This window comes from Telopea speciosissima, chromosome 11 (assembly GCF_018873765.1).
Source record: "Telopea speciosissima isolate NSW1024214 ecotype Mountain lineage chromosome 11, Tspe_v1, whole genome shotgun sequence".
Taxonomy (NCBI): domain Eukaryota; kingdom Viridiplantae; phylum Streptophyta; class Magnoliopsida; order Proteales; family Proteaceae; genus Telopea; species Telopea speciosissima.
Window position 1 is genome coordinate 30775942 of NC_057926.1, and position 19277 is coordinate 30795218.

Below are 19277 nucleotides of genomic sequence, written 5' to 3' on the forward strand. Positions count from 1 at the left end.
TGAAACTATTAGTATACAAATTTTATGTCCCTCTTAAACTAACACGTGACATGTGGAGATCCTCCTGAATTGCTTCATAAAAAACATATATGGAAAAAGAAGTTTGAAAGGCAAGTGACCCCTATGTGGCTATGTCGGGACATAGGGGAGGATGAAATGACCGTCCCACCCCATGAAAAGCGAAAATCCTGCCACCGTTAATACTTCCCTTTGTGCAAGAGCCAGGTGCCTTTTAGGGAACTACCTCCCAAAAAAATTAGATAACCTTTTCATCTACCTAGCTAATCCTTTGGTTAAGCTGAAGGGCATTTTAAAGCTTATCCTATAAAGATTAAAAATAAAAAATTAAAATTTTTTTTTCTTTTTAGTAAAGATAGAAAGTTAATTTTTGATGCATAAAAGATGGAAGTTATTGATAAACCTAGAGTCCAGTCATAGTCTCACCCTGAAAGGAAAATCCTTTAAACCAAAAAAATTTGCAAAATTTTCAATTTTTTTAATTTTTCACATTATTCCCTCGTTAGTCGTTATCACGATCCAGAGGGGCGTCAGAGATCGTTTTCCCCGATCTACCAAAATTTTTTAGACGAAACCAGGTCAGGTTTTCCTTCGCATGTTCTTCTGCAACTGCAAACACCCGTTTTGACTTTTTGCATTCGCTGCCTCAGGCTACGGAAGCTCATGCGACAACCCTTCTTGCCGGCAGGGCCTGCAAATTAACCGTCCGATCCCAACTCGTTTATCCGGTTCTACAATCAGGTATTTGCAGCATTTTCTTACTTTCACTCTTTCCTTCACTTCCTCTGTTCTGCAATCAATCTTTTTCCTCAATGTTTTTAGATTTTTGGGTCATTAGAGAAAATACCCAGATGGGATATGAAATGGATTTCAGAGAGAGATGCCAGTATCTCCAAAATCCCTTACGCCTCTACTTCTGCACCAGAAATCTGCAGATTTGTGAAGACCTTTTTGAAGATGGGAAACACAAGTGGAAAAGAAGAGGGTGAGAATGGAAGTGAGGATCTGCTAGGGCGATCCGATGGAAAATCAGGTTACCACGATGATTTTTCCGTGAACTCCTACCGTCCAGCAAGAGCTAATTCGGTGGATTCAATGGGGAGCTCACCACCACCAAGCCCGGGTCGTTTTCGATCTCCGCTTATGTTTGCTCCTCAGGTAATCTTTGTGTTTTTTTTCCCATGTTGCAGAGTTGGGTTCTTTTCGCTTAATTTGATTCTCATTTTTGGTTATTGTTATAGGTTCTTTTATGGTTACATTTGATTCTGGTTGTGAAATGTTTGATTGATATATGCAGTAAGCTTTGTTTTGTTTCTTTTCCCCATTACTGTTTATTGCTTTTTAGAATGAATCAACTTACTTTAAGCATGCTAGTCAATTTTTTGGGAAGGAAATTAGAATGGATTCAATGATGTGGTTTTCCAGCTGATATTCTGTTACTTTGTTAATTGGACTTTGTCTTCATGCATTTGCATGTAATTTCAGTTTGGTTGCCTTTTTTTTGGGTGGATAGGTTGGTTGTCTTATTAGGATCGTGGATGTTTAGATTGTTAATAATTGGACTTTGTCTTCATGCATTTGCATGTAATTTCAGGTTGGTTGCATTATTAGGATCATGGATGTTTAGATTGTTAAGGCCATGGATTGTTGCTTGATTATGTTGAGTAGAAATGCCAGAATCCAATATGTAAATGTTGTTTGATGCCAAACTCAGCCGGCATGGAAAGATAGGGTGTTGATTTGGTTCTGTTGTTAAGATCATAGATTTCTCAATTTTTTGCTGCTTGGTGATGCTTTATATGAGAGCCAGACATAGAATCCAACAGGTGTATCTGTTATTGTCATATTCGACAAACCAAGAAAATAGGATGTGTAGTGGTGATCATAGATCTTTCAATTATTTGGAGGTTGATTATACTTGAAAAGAGACTGATGAGGCGGAATCGAATTGTCCGCTTCAAAAAAAGCAATAGATAGCTTTTCAGCTAGCAATGAAGCAGCGAACAAAAGGATATGGACTTTGAATCAGCCGATACAGGTCGTCTAGCAGAAAAGTAGGTGCCAGAATCTGGCATGCATATGCTGTTAGACTTCAAACTTGACAAACCTGGAAAGATAAGATAGGTTGAGTAGGGTGGTTAGTTAAATTATGGATTTCTCAGTTCTTTGTTGAATGATAATGTGTTATGCGGGAACAAGAACCTAAATCCAACATGTGTATGGTATCTTGGTGTCGAACAAATCCAGAAAGTTAGGAACTTAGGATGTGTGAATGTGATTTCCTTAAGATCATGGATTTTTCAATTATTTTGTGCTCAATTTCTCTATTATGCTTTAAATGATTACTAGTTCCAGAATGCAACATGCATATTTTGTTCAATGTCCAATTTGATAGAAACAGAAATATAGAATGTAGTGAGTTGATTTAGTAGTTAAGATCACGACTCACGAGTTCCTTAATACTTAGTTTGATTCATTATGTGAATGAGGGCCAGAATCTGACGTGTATATCGAGTTGATGTTTGGATTTGGTAAAGACTGAAAAATAGGATGTACAGGAGTTGGTTGCATTGTCAATGTTAAGTTCTAAGGGTATTTTAGACTTTTTGTTATTTTCAGCTCTACTTCCTAAGTTACTGTAGAGTCGGTGGGTACAGGGATAAAGTTGTCCTTTGTACTTATTTGTTTTATGGTGCAATATGGGAGAGTTCCTGCGGCTAGCTATTCTGTTCTAGTCGCAGGCTGTCCCCTCCTCTTGGGAGCTTGTGTTTCTTCTTCCTCTCTTCTTCTCTTCTCTCTCTCTCTAATCTGGTGACAAGCTCTTGGTATTCTAACATGGTATTAGAGTTTCTGTAATCAGATCTGAGACTTCTTCAATCATTCTCTTCTGATTTCCTTTTTTCTGTTCTCACCTTGTGGTGTGCAGCCACCTAATGCTGCATCTATTATTAAGTAATCACTCCTTTCATTAATGGAATGTACCGTACCTGTCTATACTCGAGTATACTGCTGCTGATTTGGACTTTACATCGATTTCAGGCCAAATCCTTATATATCGATCTCGGACAAAACCCTGATAAATCTTTTTTATTTTTTTATTTTTTTTAATCCCGAATATTACCTGGGACCCGGGCCAGCCCCTGGAATTTTATTAATATCCAAAATTAATAAAAGAATACAAGGGGGGGGGGACATTCCACCTTACCCAAGGAGCAAAACCAAAACAACCCCCCAAACCCATACAGATATGAAAACAAAACACAAGTGCTAATTTTTGAGAACAGGCAGACCACCTTGTCCTCCCTTAGAATACCCTGTAACTCACCCGTAGGCAGACAGCCCTGCTGGAGAGTGAGTGATAGAGGATCCACAATCACAAGCAAGATTAGCCAACCAATCAGCTGTCTTGTTACTTTCTCGATAAGCATAGGACACCTAAGCCCGAGTAGAAGAAAGCAAGGCCAAAAACCTCCTGGAACCATTACCAACCCTTCCATAAGTTACACCTCTTGTGGATAACCATTCTGATAGTGGATGCGGAATCCGAGTTAACCACCAAATCAAAGAAACTTAATTCCTGGCAAAGGATCAAACCGTCCCTCAAGGCTCTTAGCTCTGCAATCCAAGGTTCGAAAACTCGGGTCTCGGTGCCAACTTGGACCCTTGAAAAACCGAGTCGAGTTGAGATCTCGGCGAGTTGGTACACTTTTTTTTTTCTCGACTCGAAGCCTCATCTCGGTGGGTTTCAGACCTAGTTTGGGTATGAAACTTGGTATTTAGCCTATTTTAGGCCATTTAAACACAATGACACTATCATATTTTGCAAAAACAAAGTCCAAATAGGAGTTTCAGTTAGTGGGAAAGCAGGACAGACACTTATGCTAGAAACCAGGACAGACACAGGACAAACACATTTATTTATGTCTAATATCATTTAAGTAAATGCTTTTGTATTTGTATTTCATTTACTTAAGATATTATTCATAAATAAGCAAATACCCCCCTATTTGAATCCAATAAAAATAGTTAAAAAATCAAATTCCAAAAGGAAAAAAGTCAACCCCAGGTTCAAGAACAAAAACTGGATTTTCGGCGGTAGGTGCAATTTTCAACTTTCTAATGCTGGGGTTTTTCTCAAATATAAAAATTCCATAAATCTTAATATGGTAAAACATTGCTAAAAACCAAAAGTGCGGTAAAATATTCATTTGTTTTGACGTCCAAAAATATATTTTCATTCAGAGCGATTTTGACAGCATTCGCGCACACCGAATTAAGTTTGGCTGGTACATAACTCCTTCAATATAAATCAGATTTTTCCAACAAGTCCAAGATTGCTAAAATCTGATTTATATTGAAGGAGTTATGTACCGGTCAAACTTAATTCGGTGTGCGCGAATGCCGTCAAAATCTCTCTGAATGAAAATATATTTTTGAACGTCAAAACAAATGAATATTTTACCGCACTTTTCGTTTTTAGCAATGTTTTACCATATTAAGATTTATGGAATTTTTATATTTGAGAAAAACCCCAGCATTAGAAAGTTGAAAATTGCACCTACCGCCGAAAATCCAGTTTTTGTTCTTGAACTGGGGGGTTGACTTTTTTTCCTTTTGGAATTTGATTTTTTAACTATTTTTATTGGATTCAAATAGGGGGAATTTGCTTATTTATGAATAATATCTTAAGTGAATGAAATACAAAATGTTATTAGGCATAAATAAGTGTCTGTCTTGGTTCCTGGCATAGATAGGTGTCTGTATACCAAGAATTTTCAGTAAGATCTCGAGATCTGGCATTCATATAAAGGACCTATATGGGCATTTGCCTATGTCAAACCGAGATCTCGGCGAGATATTGACATTTTGAGACTCGTAGGCAGTCTCGTCTCGGGATTTCGAAAAACCGAGAAACTCGGCGAAATCTCGGATCTCGCGAGTTCTCAAACTATGCTGCAATCAAATTAGTGCAAACACCATAAAAGTGAGAGAAAACTGCCAGGACCACACCATTCAAGTCCCTAATGACCCCCTTCCCCCCCCTCCCATAGCCTGGATTACCCCTACAAGCACCATCCACATTAAGCTTTATTGAGGCAAAAGGCGGAACACCAATAAACTAGGATTGGGCGTCTCAGCTTGGGTGTTGGAGCCAAGAGGCCAAAACACTGAAGAATTAAGCCGTCTCTAGAGGACCCCAACCGACCAACCTTGGAGGGCAACGAAACATCTTTCACCCAGGCTTTAATGCGCTCAACTATTAAACCAGCAATCCGCCTATTTTCCCCATGCCTTCTATTGTTTCTTTCCTTCCAAAGCTCCCAAACGTCAAAGAAGGTAGGATCCCTGTGATATAAGCACTTAGGCTTTTACAGCTCGCCAAATCCTGCCAAAGGGAAACCCGACTTCTGACATCCTGTGAGGGAAGGACAGAGATGTCAAAAATACGAAAAAAGTAGCCCCACACCTTGGAAGCCGTTCCACCAGAAACCAGACAGTGATTAGTAGTCTCCCTCCTTGGACTCCCACAACAGTTGCATTTGGAAGCCAGGGGAATACCAACCGACATTAAAGAAGCATCTGTAGGGATCTTTCCATTAAGGAGTTGCCAAGAAAAAAAGCCCACCTTCAAGGGTACAGATTGATTCCAAATCCACTTAGCATAGGATATCACAGGTGATACTAATGTAGTCCTAGATAGGTAGGAGACCTACTAGGAGCAAAACAACAGGATCAAATAACAAAAGGGGCTGCTGGTTCGAATGGATATCACTAGGACTTAGATCAATTCCTAGGGTTAGGGTTGGATATTGGGAAAGGGGTTTATAGGGTATTAATGGGCAGGTCTAGGGGGTCAATATGGTATAAAAAGGTTAAGGTTTGGATGAGTTTTGAAATTCTGCAATTTTGGGCAGAATTGAATTTTAGGTCAAAATTAGGTTTAAGTTAGGCTTAGGTTAGGGTTGTCTTATATGGTAATGATAGGCAGGTGTAGGGAAGTCTAATGGTATAGGTTTTAAGATGATTGAGTGAATGGAAGTAGGTTAGATGAGTTGGACAGCAAGATAAGGTTATTGGAGACAATTCCTAATGGAGGTAGGAGTAGGGGATTCTAGGGTTTAGGGTAGTGGGGGTTTGATGAAACTTGGATCAAGTGTCAATAATGATGTAAGGGATGCATGCTGAAAGTTTGGTTTGAAACTAATGGACAGATTTGAAGTTATGGAGGAATCCTAGTTAGGGTAGGAGTGAGAAGAAGAAGGTTTAAACAAAGTTCAAATTCAAACTTACTGGATTTGAAGAGATCTTCAATGGCAGCAGCTTTGAAGATGAACAATGGGGTCTCCCGATCTACAAGATGCAAGGAGATAAGTAGCAGCCCTCCCGATCTTCATGATGCAAGGAGTTGATTAGAGATCCACCAATCCCTTCACCTTGATATTACTCACAAGGCAACCTTGATATTACTCACAAGGCACACTCACGATGGAGCAAAGGCAGCAACAAAGGCAGCAAGCATAAAGCTGAGTTTTTATTAATCAAATTCGTATACAATGCTGGCTTCCCTTACAATCTTATATAGAAGACTCAAAAATAGACTTAGACACTAAAAAGGAATGACCTGACAGGTATCAATCCCATTCAGTGGTACAGAGACTGCCTAACAGAGATGGGAGCCCTAGAGATGACTACAGGGGTTATAGAGATGGACATATAGGTCACAGGGACAGATTCAGGACTGATCGAGATGACAGAGATGATAAAGACTACTATAGAGATTGTCGGGACAGACCTAGATATGCCCGTGAGCCTTCTCGGGAACATAGAGATCACCACCGAGGCTACAGAGACAGAGATAGAGAAGACCGGGACAGAGACAGAGGTCGGCAGCCGACTTTTGAAGAGTATATGAGGTCCTACTTCACTGGAGACCAAGGTACTAATCGGCGACATACAGGTAACCAGAAGGTGAAGCTTGAGCTGAAAGAATTCGATGGTAATTCTGACCCTCAAGTGTTTTATGATTGGCTTGCTGCATTAGAAGACTATTTCGATTGGTATGATCTATCTGAAGAAGGGAAAATGAAGTTAATCCGTGCTAAGCTTGTCGGAGCTGCATGTGAGTGGTGGAGAATTGCTGAAAGAGAGATGGACTTCAATGGTACTGCACCTCGCACTTGGGAAGACATGAAATATGACCTGAGCAAGCAATATTTACCAAGGCACTTTAAGTCTCAGATGCAGGATAAATTCAACTCCCTCCGCCAAGGGGCCATGATTGTAACTGAGTACATGAGGCAATTCAATGCTCTTTCTTCTCGCACTGGCATTAGGGAGGAGGGCATCCAAATGCTTTCCAGGTTCAGATTGGGACTATCAAGTGAGATCAACAGGACAATTGGAGTGGTTCATGTTGTAGATGTTCGAGATTGTTTTGAGAAGGCCTTGAAAGCAGAGGAGCTATTAACTTCATGTAAACAGCCGGGTTCTACTTCCAAGCCGGCCTACATCAACACTAGCACCTCAAAACAAGGTTCCTCTATAGGCAACACATCTCGTCTTGCTGTTCCCCCACGTGTCGATGACAAGGGCAAGACTCCTATGGGCCGAAATGACCCCTTTACTTGCTATTATTGTCAAGACAAGGGACATATTGCTAGGGACTGCCCACATAAGAAGAAGCCTTTCAACGTGGCTGAAAAAGAAGAAGTTCAAGGTGAAGATGAAGACCAAGGCGGCATTCACATTCATGCACTTCCGCCTGACGATGATGAACATTATTTTGATGATGAAGATTTACAAGGTGTTCATGTAATTCGTTAAGAGGCTACTGTCCAGCCAGATTTGCAATCTTCTTCATCCTCCAAAGAGCTACTGTCCGCATACAAAATTGCACCATCCGCTGAAGATGAACTCAAGCAACTCGACCCTGATTTGGAAGACCATTCTGTGATCTCCAGCCATTCATCGGGGATGAATGTTTTCAAGACGGGGAGAGTTGATGCAGCTCCAAGAAGAAAGAAGAAGAAGAAGAAACCTTGAACTTAGGGTTTAAATAGGGAGCCGTAGGCTAGGATTTCTATTTTTCCATAGTTATTTTTCTGTTTTTTAGATTGAACCGGCTTAAATTGGTTGCATCCAATTGGTTCAATTGGTCTAATTTAAGTGAAATGTCCCTATTGGCTAATAGGTTCTTATATCCTATTGGCTAGTATGGAATCTTCACTTAAGTTAATTGTTCTAAGTTAGATTCTTTTATTTTTAAGTTAGTAGGGGTAGTTAAGTCATTACATTGTTTTAAGTAAGTAATTAGAGTTAAACCTCTCCCTTCCACGTTTTTGTGAAGGAGAGGTATTTAATTTGTAGTAGGAATTGGCCTATGGCCTTATTATAAATATAAGAGATCGTGGGAGTAGTTCTAGATAGGGTAAAGCCCTACTAGAAGCGAATTAAACCAGGACCAATAACAAGAAACAAAGGGGCTGCTGGTTCTGCAGTTTCAGTAGGACAAAATTGCAGTTTTAGGTCAAATCTAGGGCTTAGGTTAGGATAATGGAAGGGGGGCTTAGGGGGTATGGCTAGGCAGGTTTATAGGACTCTAATAATGTAGGTATTATAGAGTTTTAAGTGTTTTGAAAATTCTGTAAAACTGGGCAGCAAGATCTAGGGTTTAATGGAGTTAGGGTTTATGGGATTCAAACAAAAAATAAAGGGGATCAATTGGGGGAAAGGATTAGAGGGTTAGAAGAAGAAATTGGGTGTCAAACTTACTGGAGATTCCACTAGCAGCAGCTTGAACAGATGTGAACTACCTTCGAATTGAAGAAGATCCTCCCAGCCGTCACGGCGTAAGGAGTCAACTGGATTCCACTAGTCCCTTTCCACCTTGATAGAACCACAAGGATGCACACTCAACAGAGCAACACTCAACAGAGCAGGGCAACAGCTATGGCAGCAAACAAAAAGCTTTTCATTAATCAAATTCGTGTTTAAGGCCTTGCCCCCTTACAACCTTATATAAAAGACTCAAAAATAGACTTTTACTCTAAAAAGGAAAGGCTTAACCCAATCCTTAACCTATTAGGTAACTTAAACTGACTAGGAAACTAAAATAGACTCAAAATAGAGTCCTAATGACTTAAAAACAACTTAAACTACTTAAAATAAAGAAGATTCCCTACTAGCCAATAGGATATAAGAACCTCTTAGCCAATAGGATCACTTCACTTAAATTAGACCAATTGAACCAATTGGATGCAACCAATTTAAACTGGTTCAATTAAAAACATAAAAATAGACTAAATATTGGGCTAATCCCGTATGCAACCAATGTACCCCTCTTTTAGGCCCATAAAAGTAGCCTATTACATAGAAAACCCATGGGATCAAAGGCCCAACATACATATAACCCAACCCTAGACTTATTTCTAAAGAAATAAGCCCATTTCGGTGACGAATCTGCAGCAACTCTCCCCAACTTGAAAAAATTCGTCCTCGAATTTTGCAGTGATGAGGGGGAAACAACATATGCGTAGCAGCTTCAACCATTCCCAAACAAAATTCTGGTGATGCAGGAACATTAGGGATGAAGTCTTCAAGGCGTGGAGCTTTCTCTTCAAAGACCCATGGTGGCATAACAAACTCTATGTGTTCGACCTTTGAATCAATATCAACTATGTATGTCGTGTTCATAGAGTCTTCAACGTTGATAACCTTCTCATCTAAAACTTAAGGCACAAGCTGTACCTCTTCAAGAACAACATCTTGAATGCCAACGATTTCCCGTGGAGTGCTGTCAACCACCTCTTCATCTTCTTCTGTTTCAACTTTGTCTACTTTGTTTTCTTCAACATTGACTGCTTTAGTAGAATCTTCTGTTGGCGCATCAGCTGTTGGTGAAACTTCAAACACAGTCGATGCCACTTGCATTTGAGTTGACATGTTCGGCAGTCCTTGTGGCTGTACAGTCGATGTGGTCACCTTTGGTTGTAACCCTTTTAGAGTAAACAAACGGTATAGACGGTGTTGATCAGGTAGGACACACGAGTTGTTTTCAGGTTCAATCCAACCTTGTCGCTCGTCCAACCAATTACAACCTACTGCAATAACGCTCCTTGGAGATGGTACCGGCTTACACCAAGCACCGTCAGAGTATGAGGAACACTCAAATTCAGCAAAGACTTGACCTGTAGGCATGATGCAAATCTCTCCTGACTGGGACAAGATATCCACCACAGATTGTGAAATAATGTTGTTGCGTCGCCTCTCATCAACAACTAATATGGTTGTGCTCCCATTGGGTAGACGAACTCGGGTCTTGAAAACGAAGGGAGATGGGTCTTTCGAGGCTTGGTTGGAGCTTCCCTCCGCTATAGCTCTGATACCAAAATAATGTAGTTCTAGATAGGGTAAAGCCCTACTAGAAGCCAATTAAACCAGGACCAATAACAAGAAACAAAGGGGCTGCTGGTTCTGCAGTTTCAGTAGGACAGAATTGCAGTTTTAGGTCAAATCTAGGGCTTATGTTAGGATAATGGAAGGGGGGCTTAGGGGGTATGGCTAGGCAGGTTTATAGGACTCTAATAATGTAGGTATTATAGAGTTTTAAGTGTTATGAAAATTCTGTAAAACTGGGCAGCAAGATCTAGGGTTTAATGGAGTTAGGGTTTATGGGATTCAAACAAAAAATAAAGGGGATCAATTGGGGGAAAGGATTAGAGGGTTAGAAGAAGAAATTGGGTGTCAAACTTACTGGAGATTCCACTGGCAGCAGCTTGAACAGATGTGAACCACCTTCGAATTGAAGAAGATCCTCCCAGCCGTCACGGCGTAAGGAGTCAACCGGATTCCACCAGTCCCTTTCCACCTTGATAGAACCACAAGGATGCACACTCAACAGAGCAACACTCAACAGAGCAGGGCAACAGCTATGGTAGCAAACAAAAAGCTTTTCATTAATCAAATTCGTGTTTAAGGCTTTGCCCCCTTACAACCTTATATAAAAGACTCAAAAATAGACTTTTACTCTAAAAAGGAAAGGCCTAACCCAATCCCTAACCTATTAGGTAACTTAAACTGACTAGGAAACTAAAATAGACTCAAAATAGAGTCCTAATGACTTAAAAACAACTTAAACTACTTAAAATAAAGAAGATTCCCTACTAGCCAATAGGATATAAGAACCTCTTAGCCAATAGGATCACTTCACTTAAATTAGACCAATTGAACCAATTGGATGCAACCAATTTAAACTGGTTCAATTAAAAGCATAAAAATAGACTAAATATTGGGCTAATCCCGTATGCAACCAATGTACCCCTCTTTTAGGCCCATAAAAGTAGCCTATTACATAGAAAACCCATGGGATCAAAGGCCCAACATACATATAACCCAACCCTAGACTTATTTCTAAAGAAATAAGCCCATTTCGGTGACGAATCTGCATCACTAGAATACTAATGGAAATAGACTCAAAACATGGCTGGACTTATAGAGTCCTAATCCAGCCCAACTTAAGTTGTCACATGACCACTTAACCAAGTCACATGATCACTTAACTTGAACCAATTGGATGCAACCGATTTGAACCGGTTCAATTAAAAAACATAAAAATAAACTAAGTATTGGGCTAATCCCGTATGCAACTTATATACTCATATTTTAGGCCCATAAAAGTGACCTATTACATTAGAAACCCATGGGATCAAAGGCCGAACATGTATATAACCCAACCCTAGACTTATTCCCAATGAAACAAGCCCTATTTGGTGATGAATCTGCATCAGATACACTCCGCACTTCATTCCAAACTGACTTAGTTGTGAAAAAAGCATTAGTAGAAGGGGCCCACACTAGGACATCATCTCTATCTGAAAGAGCAAAATTACCAAGAGTAATGCTATCTCTTTTGCTGCTGAATCAATGTGATTTGAAATGTCCTGCCTCCAAGTGCCGTGCCGTCCTCCCCCAAAGCATCCTTGACATACAACTCCATATCAACCAGAAGGCCATTGTCAACATAGTCAGCCAGAGGGCCTGCCCCAGCCCAATTATCAAGCCTGAAGGAAATATTGCCAGAGCCAAGCAACCATCTTGATTTATCCATTAAGAACCCCTTAAAAGCCAGAGTATTACGTCAAGACCTTGAGCCAACTCCATGCGAACCAACCAGAGCAACATGGTAATTTTTAAAGAACTTTGCCCTAAAATAATCACTCCATAGAAAGCGGTCAGCAAGGACCCTCTAAAGGCCCTTAAGCCTGGAAGAGGCCAACATCCTCCAGTAGCCTAACTCCCAACCCCCCCTCTTCAAGTGGCCTACGGACCTTCCGCCAACACACATAGTGCCTACGTTTTCCCCATTCCGAGCTTCCCTAAAGGAAATCAGCAAAAATCCCATATAACCTCCGAATGACTGCTTTAGGCGGATCCAACGTGGCGAGAACATGGATGGGGATTGAAGAGAGAACATGTTTTAAGAGCGTAACACGTCCCCCTGAGGATAAGAGTCTTCCCTTCCAACTTGCCACCTTGTTTCTTATTTTTTCAACGAGATCATCAAAGAAACAAATTTTGAGTCTTCTAGAATGGAGTAGGGCCCCCAAATAGGTGATTGGGAGCGATTTCCTAGTGAACCCAATAACCACCCCTATCATACGGGCTCTAGCCAATGAGACCTTGTCACCCAACACAAAGAAGCTTTTTTGCCTGTTGACCAGCTGCCCCGAAAAGCCTTCATATCTGCTAATAAATCCCATTATTTGCTTGAGCGAGCTTTTCAAACCCCTAGTGAAAATAATGGTGTCGTCTGCAAAAAGGCAATGAGAGATCCCAGGGCACCCTCTCAGGAGCCTGAAATAAGATGCATGCCCCTCAATAAAAAGATTTTTGATGCCCCTGCTAAGCACCTCCTCCGCCAAAATAAAAAGAGCAGGAGATAAGGGATCCCATTGTCTCACTCCCTTGGAAGACTTGAAAAAGCCCGATTGGGGGCCCCCTAACACTATAGAGAACCAACAGTTCTCCACCGTCTTCCTGATCAAGTTAATCCAGGCCTTACTAAAACCAAATTTGGAGAGGACCAGCCAAAGGAACTTCCATTCTAAGTGGTCATAGGCTTTTGCCATATCCAGTTTGAGGATCACATTGCCCCGCCGAGCCTTCCTGTCCAAGTCTTGAACAACCTCTTGGACAATGGAAATATTATCATGTGTGAACCTGCCCTGCACAAAAGCACCTTGCTCCTCTGCTACTTAGGAAGGGAGCAGCCCTGCTAGCCTGGAAAAAATGATCTTGGCAATAATTTTATAAGAAAAGTTATAAAGGCTAATAGGTTGGAGATCAGTCATTACATCAGGGTTATCCTTTTTTGGAATAAGCACCAGATTGGCTGAGGTAAAGCTTCTAGGGAGGGCCCCACCCTCAAAGAAATCCTTTACAGCTGCCCATACATCATTGCATACCACCTCCCAGCAAGACGTGAAAAAGTACCTCGAAAAACCATCTAGGCCCGGGGCACTGTCACTTGACAAGGAGAAAACAGCCCGCTTCACTTCCTCCAACGAGGGGGTTAATAGAAGAGAATAATTCTGAGCTTCAGTCACTACTTTGGGAATCAAAGACAGGAGCTCCTCATCAACCAAACAGCCCTGAGAAGCAAAGATTCCCGAGAAATGACGCACTGCCTCAGTCTGCACCCCCTCAAGGTTAGAGATCCACGCACCATCCCCTCCTTTTATTCTATGCACACTGGCTTGCCTTCTTCTGACATTAACCATGAAATGAAAAAACATCGTGTTTCGAACCCCCTCTTTCCACCAAGTTACTCTGGATTTTTGCTTCCAGAAAATTTCCTCCTACAGTAACACCCCCTGCATGACATTCCTGGGCTCCACTAGCGCCTCCCTGGACTCATCATTGGCACGCTGGTCAAAGTCCACCTCCGCCTTGCTAACCGAATCCTCAACATCCCTAACCTTCAGGTGAACATTACCAAAAACCTCCTTGTTCCACTGGTGGAGAGCACAGCGAAGCCCTTTGAGCTTCAAAAACAACACAACGAGGGGCGAGCCAAACACTGGTTATTCCCATTGGCCCTTAACAAAATCAAGAAAACCCGAGTGCAACAACCACATTTGCTGGAATTTAAAGGCTGAAAAGGAACGATTGCAAGCAACAGAAAAAGAGAGCCAACTAGGGCCACTAGGCGCATGATCAGAACAGGTCCGATTAAAGTGGGTAACCTCACACCAGGGAAAAGCATCAATCCATGCAGCGTTCACCAAAAAATGATCCAACCTGGCCATGACCCTTCCAGCACCAGCCAGATTATTCGACCAAGGAAAGATATTACCAGCATAACCTGCGTCTATAAGGCCAGCACCACTCACATTGTTCCCAAACTCCTCCAGAGACATCGAGCAAGTATGTCTCCTACCCGCTTTTTCCAAAGGGGACACAATAGCATTAAAGTCACGTCCCACCGACCATGGGAAAGAGATAGACCTGGAGAAGAGTTCAAGCCTCTCCCACACCTCCCTCCTCTCAACCACCGAGCAAAGCCCATGGACAAAGGTGATAAAAAAAGTACCTGCACTGACATCCACACATTCAAGCGTAACAAACTGACGATGTTCCTCCACCACTTTAATTTGCAACGAAGCCCTCCAAAACACCCAAATCCTCTCCAAGTTATGCACCGAATCCAAACCAATCCTTCTCAATATCATTCGCGCCTTTGAAACTTGCGCTTTAGGCTCAGCAATAGCAACAATGTCAACTTTATGCAGATTTATTAAGGTTTTCAGCCGCCTAGTGGTAGGCTTATTCCCAATACCCTGAGCATTCCAAAATAAGCAACTCATTTTGGAACTGTTTGGGGTTGAGTCCAATGATCTCATTGATCTCGTAACACGCCGTAGGGACCCCTCCCTAGCTGGTCGCCCACGCTTAACCTTCTTAATTTTCTTTCTGTTGTAAACCTGGGCTGCACTGAAAACCCCAAGCCAAGAGGACGACCGCCTCCCCACGCTAGGGCCTACTGGTGCCGAGACGTTATTTTCCTTACCTAGTCTCTCCAGAGGTTTGCGAATCCTTCCTTCAATAGAAGCATTAAAAGACTTAAAGCCCTCTAGCAAAGCCTCACGGCCTAAGGCTGACGCAGCAGCCGTACTTGACACATGGAATTCATCTTTGGTCCCCATGGGCCCAACCCTGCCTTCAAAATATGGCAACGAGAGCTCACCCACCGACTGCAAACAGTCTACCTCCAAGACGTAGCCAGTAGCAACTCCACCGTCCTCTTCCGCAATCGACTCCAACCCACCAGGCGCGTCCAGCGCAAGATCCCTGTACTCAATGGCTCCTTCCTTCTCGGCTTCTAGGCCCTCGATCACCATGCATGGTATTTCTCCCTCTTCTAAGGGCTAAGGAGCAACCTCTCAACCTGACATCTCCAGCGCTGCGCAAACCCCCTCCTCAGTCTGGCCTCCAGTAGCCAAGGCCTCAACGGAAAAAACATCGCTTGGGGCCTCCCCAGCGACCAGCACATTGCGAGGCTCAGCAGCCAGCTGCGCAACAGGTTTCCAGTGATCACCCCTTCTAGCCAAAAATCGACCAGCCGCAGGTTGACCCTGCCTAGGCGCACCACCACGCCCCCCAGCACCACCACGCGAGGATCCCTCTCCCCTTGGAATAAAAACTCCGTCTCTGTTCCTTTCCCCAGCCTCATCCACAACATCTGAACGATCTTTTCCTTGAGCACCATGCCCTCCGGCAGAATCTGGGAGCTCAACAGCACCTTTCCTTTTTAGAGATTTTCAACAGACCTCCTTTGAGTGACCAATCTTCGAGCAGGACTCACAATAAGAGGGAAGTCTCTCATAGACAACCTTCTGATGAAAACCTTCAACGCCGCAACCAATCCACACCTTCATCGGAAGCGAGGCCCTTAGATCCACCTCAACGCAAAACCTGGCCTCCACATTGCGAGTGCAACTGGCCGTTGCACCATCCACCTTAAAAAATCTTCCAATAGTACCAGCAATAGACTCCAAGAAATTCTCTTGATAGAAATTAATAGGCAGCCCTAGCAAGGAAACCCAAACTGGCGCAAAAGGGGATTCCCACCCTGAGACAAACTCTGAAGTCCATTTCATAAATTGCAGAAGGAAACCCTGGACATGAATCTGTTCTTTCAACCAAACCTTCACATAATCTGCTTGAACAGAGAAACGAAGGAGCACATGCCTCAGGTCCAACGTCGAAACGACAACATCCCCTTGCAGGAACAAGGACTTCTGAAGGTATTCCTTAATCAAGAACAGAGAAGGCTTACCGTAACTGCACATGGCGATCAACGCAGATGAGAAAGCTTTCTTAGACAACTTCACCTCCTCCTTGGTGAAAAAAACCGCAGGCTCCCCAAAAAAAGACGAAGGTTTCTTCACCTCTACCACAACAGGTGGAGTGGCCAGTGATCTAGACACCACGGCAGCATAGGAAACAGATGAGACCCCACCAGCGACATCCCCTAGACAAGGATCAGGGGGGCGCTCCTCCCGAGGAGGAGGAACCACCATGACCTAATCCCCACGTGAAGAGAAAATTAATCGTGCGCCACTGAGTTTTGAAAACAATCCCCCAAACCCTGATAAAATCGATCTCTCATGTGCTGCTGTTTTTTTGGTGATTTTTCTATGAAGCTTATGAGTTCTTGGCTCCTGGTTGCTGACTCTATTTCAGTCTTCACGGTTCTGCACAACTTCTGAAATCGATTTTGGCTACTTCACCAAAACCTTGACAAATTGATCTCTTCCTGGTTGCTGGTTGTGTATTCCAGCTCCTCTTGGTGCTCTTGGATTGCTCCTGTTATCCTTTCTATCCAAATCGATTTTTGGGTTTTTCAAAAACCTGATTGCTATCGATTTTTTGGATTTACTTATTTTTTTTGTGTCATGGCTGAGACCAAGAATACTACAGACAATGTTAATGTCCAGATTACATCTATCAAGCTCAAAGGGAGCTCCAATTAGCTGCTCTAGGGTCAGGCTGTTTGTGTTTACATCATGGCTAAGGAATAAGGATAAGCTCCGTTATATTACTTCTAGTCCTCCTGCATCTGATTCTAAAGAGTATAACGAATGGGTCAAGGGAAATGCAATTATTCTCATCTGGTTATGGAATAGTATGGAGCCTGATATTGCTGCCAATGTCATTTTCACAGTACTGCAAAGGGAGTATGGGATGATTTGAAGGAGACATTCTTAGGAGAAGAGTATGACTCGGATCTATGACCTGTATGAGAACATGTTCCAATTTCAACAATCTGACAAGTCTCTACAAGAATACTACAGTACTTTCAAAGGTATGGTTGAAGAGCAGAATGTGTTTCAGCCACTTACTACAGACATTGAGAAGCATGAAGCCCAACAGAATGAGTTTTTTGTCCCCAAATTTCTTGCTTGTCTGAATCCTAATTTGAAGGTTGTGAAGGGTCATTTGCTTGCTGGTGAGTTAGTTCCTACTCTAAGTGACACCTCCAGATTTCAGCGTATTGCATCCCCTTCCAAGTCTGATCTAACACTAAAGGAAACTCTACATTCGCTGCTGGTCGAGGCCGTGGTAGAGGCCATAGTTCAGGGGGAGGCCTTGGTTCTGGTGGCCGTAGTTCTAGTAGGCAGCATACTGATCGTGCTAATAGACTTCTCTTATTGTGGAAAATCCAATCATACAGTTGAGACTTACTGGGCCAAGCATGGAAAACCAAAATGGGCTCGACATTTGGCCAATCATGCAACTTCTGATGATGGTTCTGATATGGTAACCTCTAGTGACACTAAATCTGGTCCATCTTCAGAAGATTCTTCTTCCAACCTTCGTGATGAGGTTCATCAATTGATGCGCCAAATAGTAGGGGTGTCAACGGGCCGGGCTGGTCTGGGCTTGCCCTTAACCCTAGCCCAACCCTAGGGGTCTTAAGCTAAATCCTAGCCCAGCCAGACCCTGCCAGGGCCTAACAAACCCGTGACCCGACCTGGCCTTGGCAGGGTTAGAGCTCAGCCCGGCCCGGATTGACCCTGAATATTATAGGAATTAGTAATTAAAGAATAGCAGTAAACTAGTCATTAACAAAAAAAAAATAAAATAGAACAAAATTTAAGATGAAGAGGATATTCTGGGAAAGAGAAGGATTATGGTGACATTTAAAACAGTGTCACCAAGTCATCTCCCTCCTTTGACAAAATCAGAAATCCAGCGGTAGAGGAGTCCGATTCAGGTGGGAAAACTCCTCAATGGAGGCTCCAATCGGGCTGTAACTCTAATAAGGGAAGGTAGCTAATGTCCTAGCCCATTTTTCCAACCGATAGGCCTTCTTCAAAACAAAAATCAAACGATGAAATAAAATTAATGCAAATTGGGTCTAGCGGAAGAACAACAACCAGATCTGAGTTCTATTTATAATTCATAGCAGAGATTGCTTTCAGGTCTGGGCTTTTAGGGTTTAAATCACTCTAGAGTAAGGATGATTCTCCTTAAGTTGTAGAGAGAGAGAGAGAATGGAGTGATACAGATCATACCAGTCGACACTCGGCAGTTGTGCAGGCCCAACATGTATATATTATTAGTATAGGGTCGGGCTGGGCAGGGCCGGGCTCAGCCTGAGGCCTCAACGTAGTCCCTGCCCGGCCCTGCCAAGGCCATGAAAGCAGTATACCCAGCCCGACCCTGTGTTAAACCTAGGCCCGGCCTTGTCCAGGCTCAGAGTCTTGGGACATCTACTTCTACATCTATTGGGGCTTCCACTTTCGCGGCTACTTTAGCCCATGTAGGTACACCTACTTTCCTTCTACCACTTCTACACCCTATTATTGATTTAGGGCCTCCGCCCATATGACTGGTAAGTCATCATTATTTAATTTATTTTCTTCTAATTCACATTCTCCAACTTTCATTCTTGCAAATGACACCTTTACACCACTTATTGAGTTATTGGTCATGGTACAGTTTCTTTTAATCCAGACCTCATTCTTTCCTCCGTGTTGTATGTTCCTAAATTTCCATTAAGGCTTCTTTCTATTAGCCCCTATTAGCCAGTTAACTAAAGCTCTCAATTGTTCAGTAACATTTTCCTTCTCACTGTATTTTTCAGGATCTTCACACGAGGAAGACGATTGGTGAAGGATGTTAAAAAGATAGATTGTACTACCTCTATTGAATTGCCCCTTCTGCTTCCGCTGCTATTACCATAGTTGGTGGTG

General features: G+C 42.5%; 1 protein-coding gene across 1 annotated transcript in view; it reads left to right on the plus strand.

Annotated features, from left to right (window-relative positions):
• The first annotated feature begins 527 nt into the window (after positions 1-527).
• Positions 528-19277, plus strand: part of LOC122646686 (SNF1-related protein kinase regulatory subunit beta-1) — a 42202-nt gene continuing 23452 nt past the window's right edge. The window contains exons 1-2 of the mRNA XM_043840278.1: positions 528-759; positions 944-1176. Coding sequence (XP_043696213.1) covers positions 976-1176 — 201 coding nt within the window. The 5' untranslated portion in view covers positions 528-759; positions 944-975. The remainder of the gene's footprint in view (positions 760-943; positions 1177-19277) is intronic.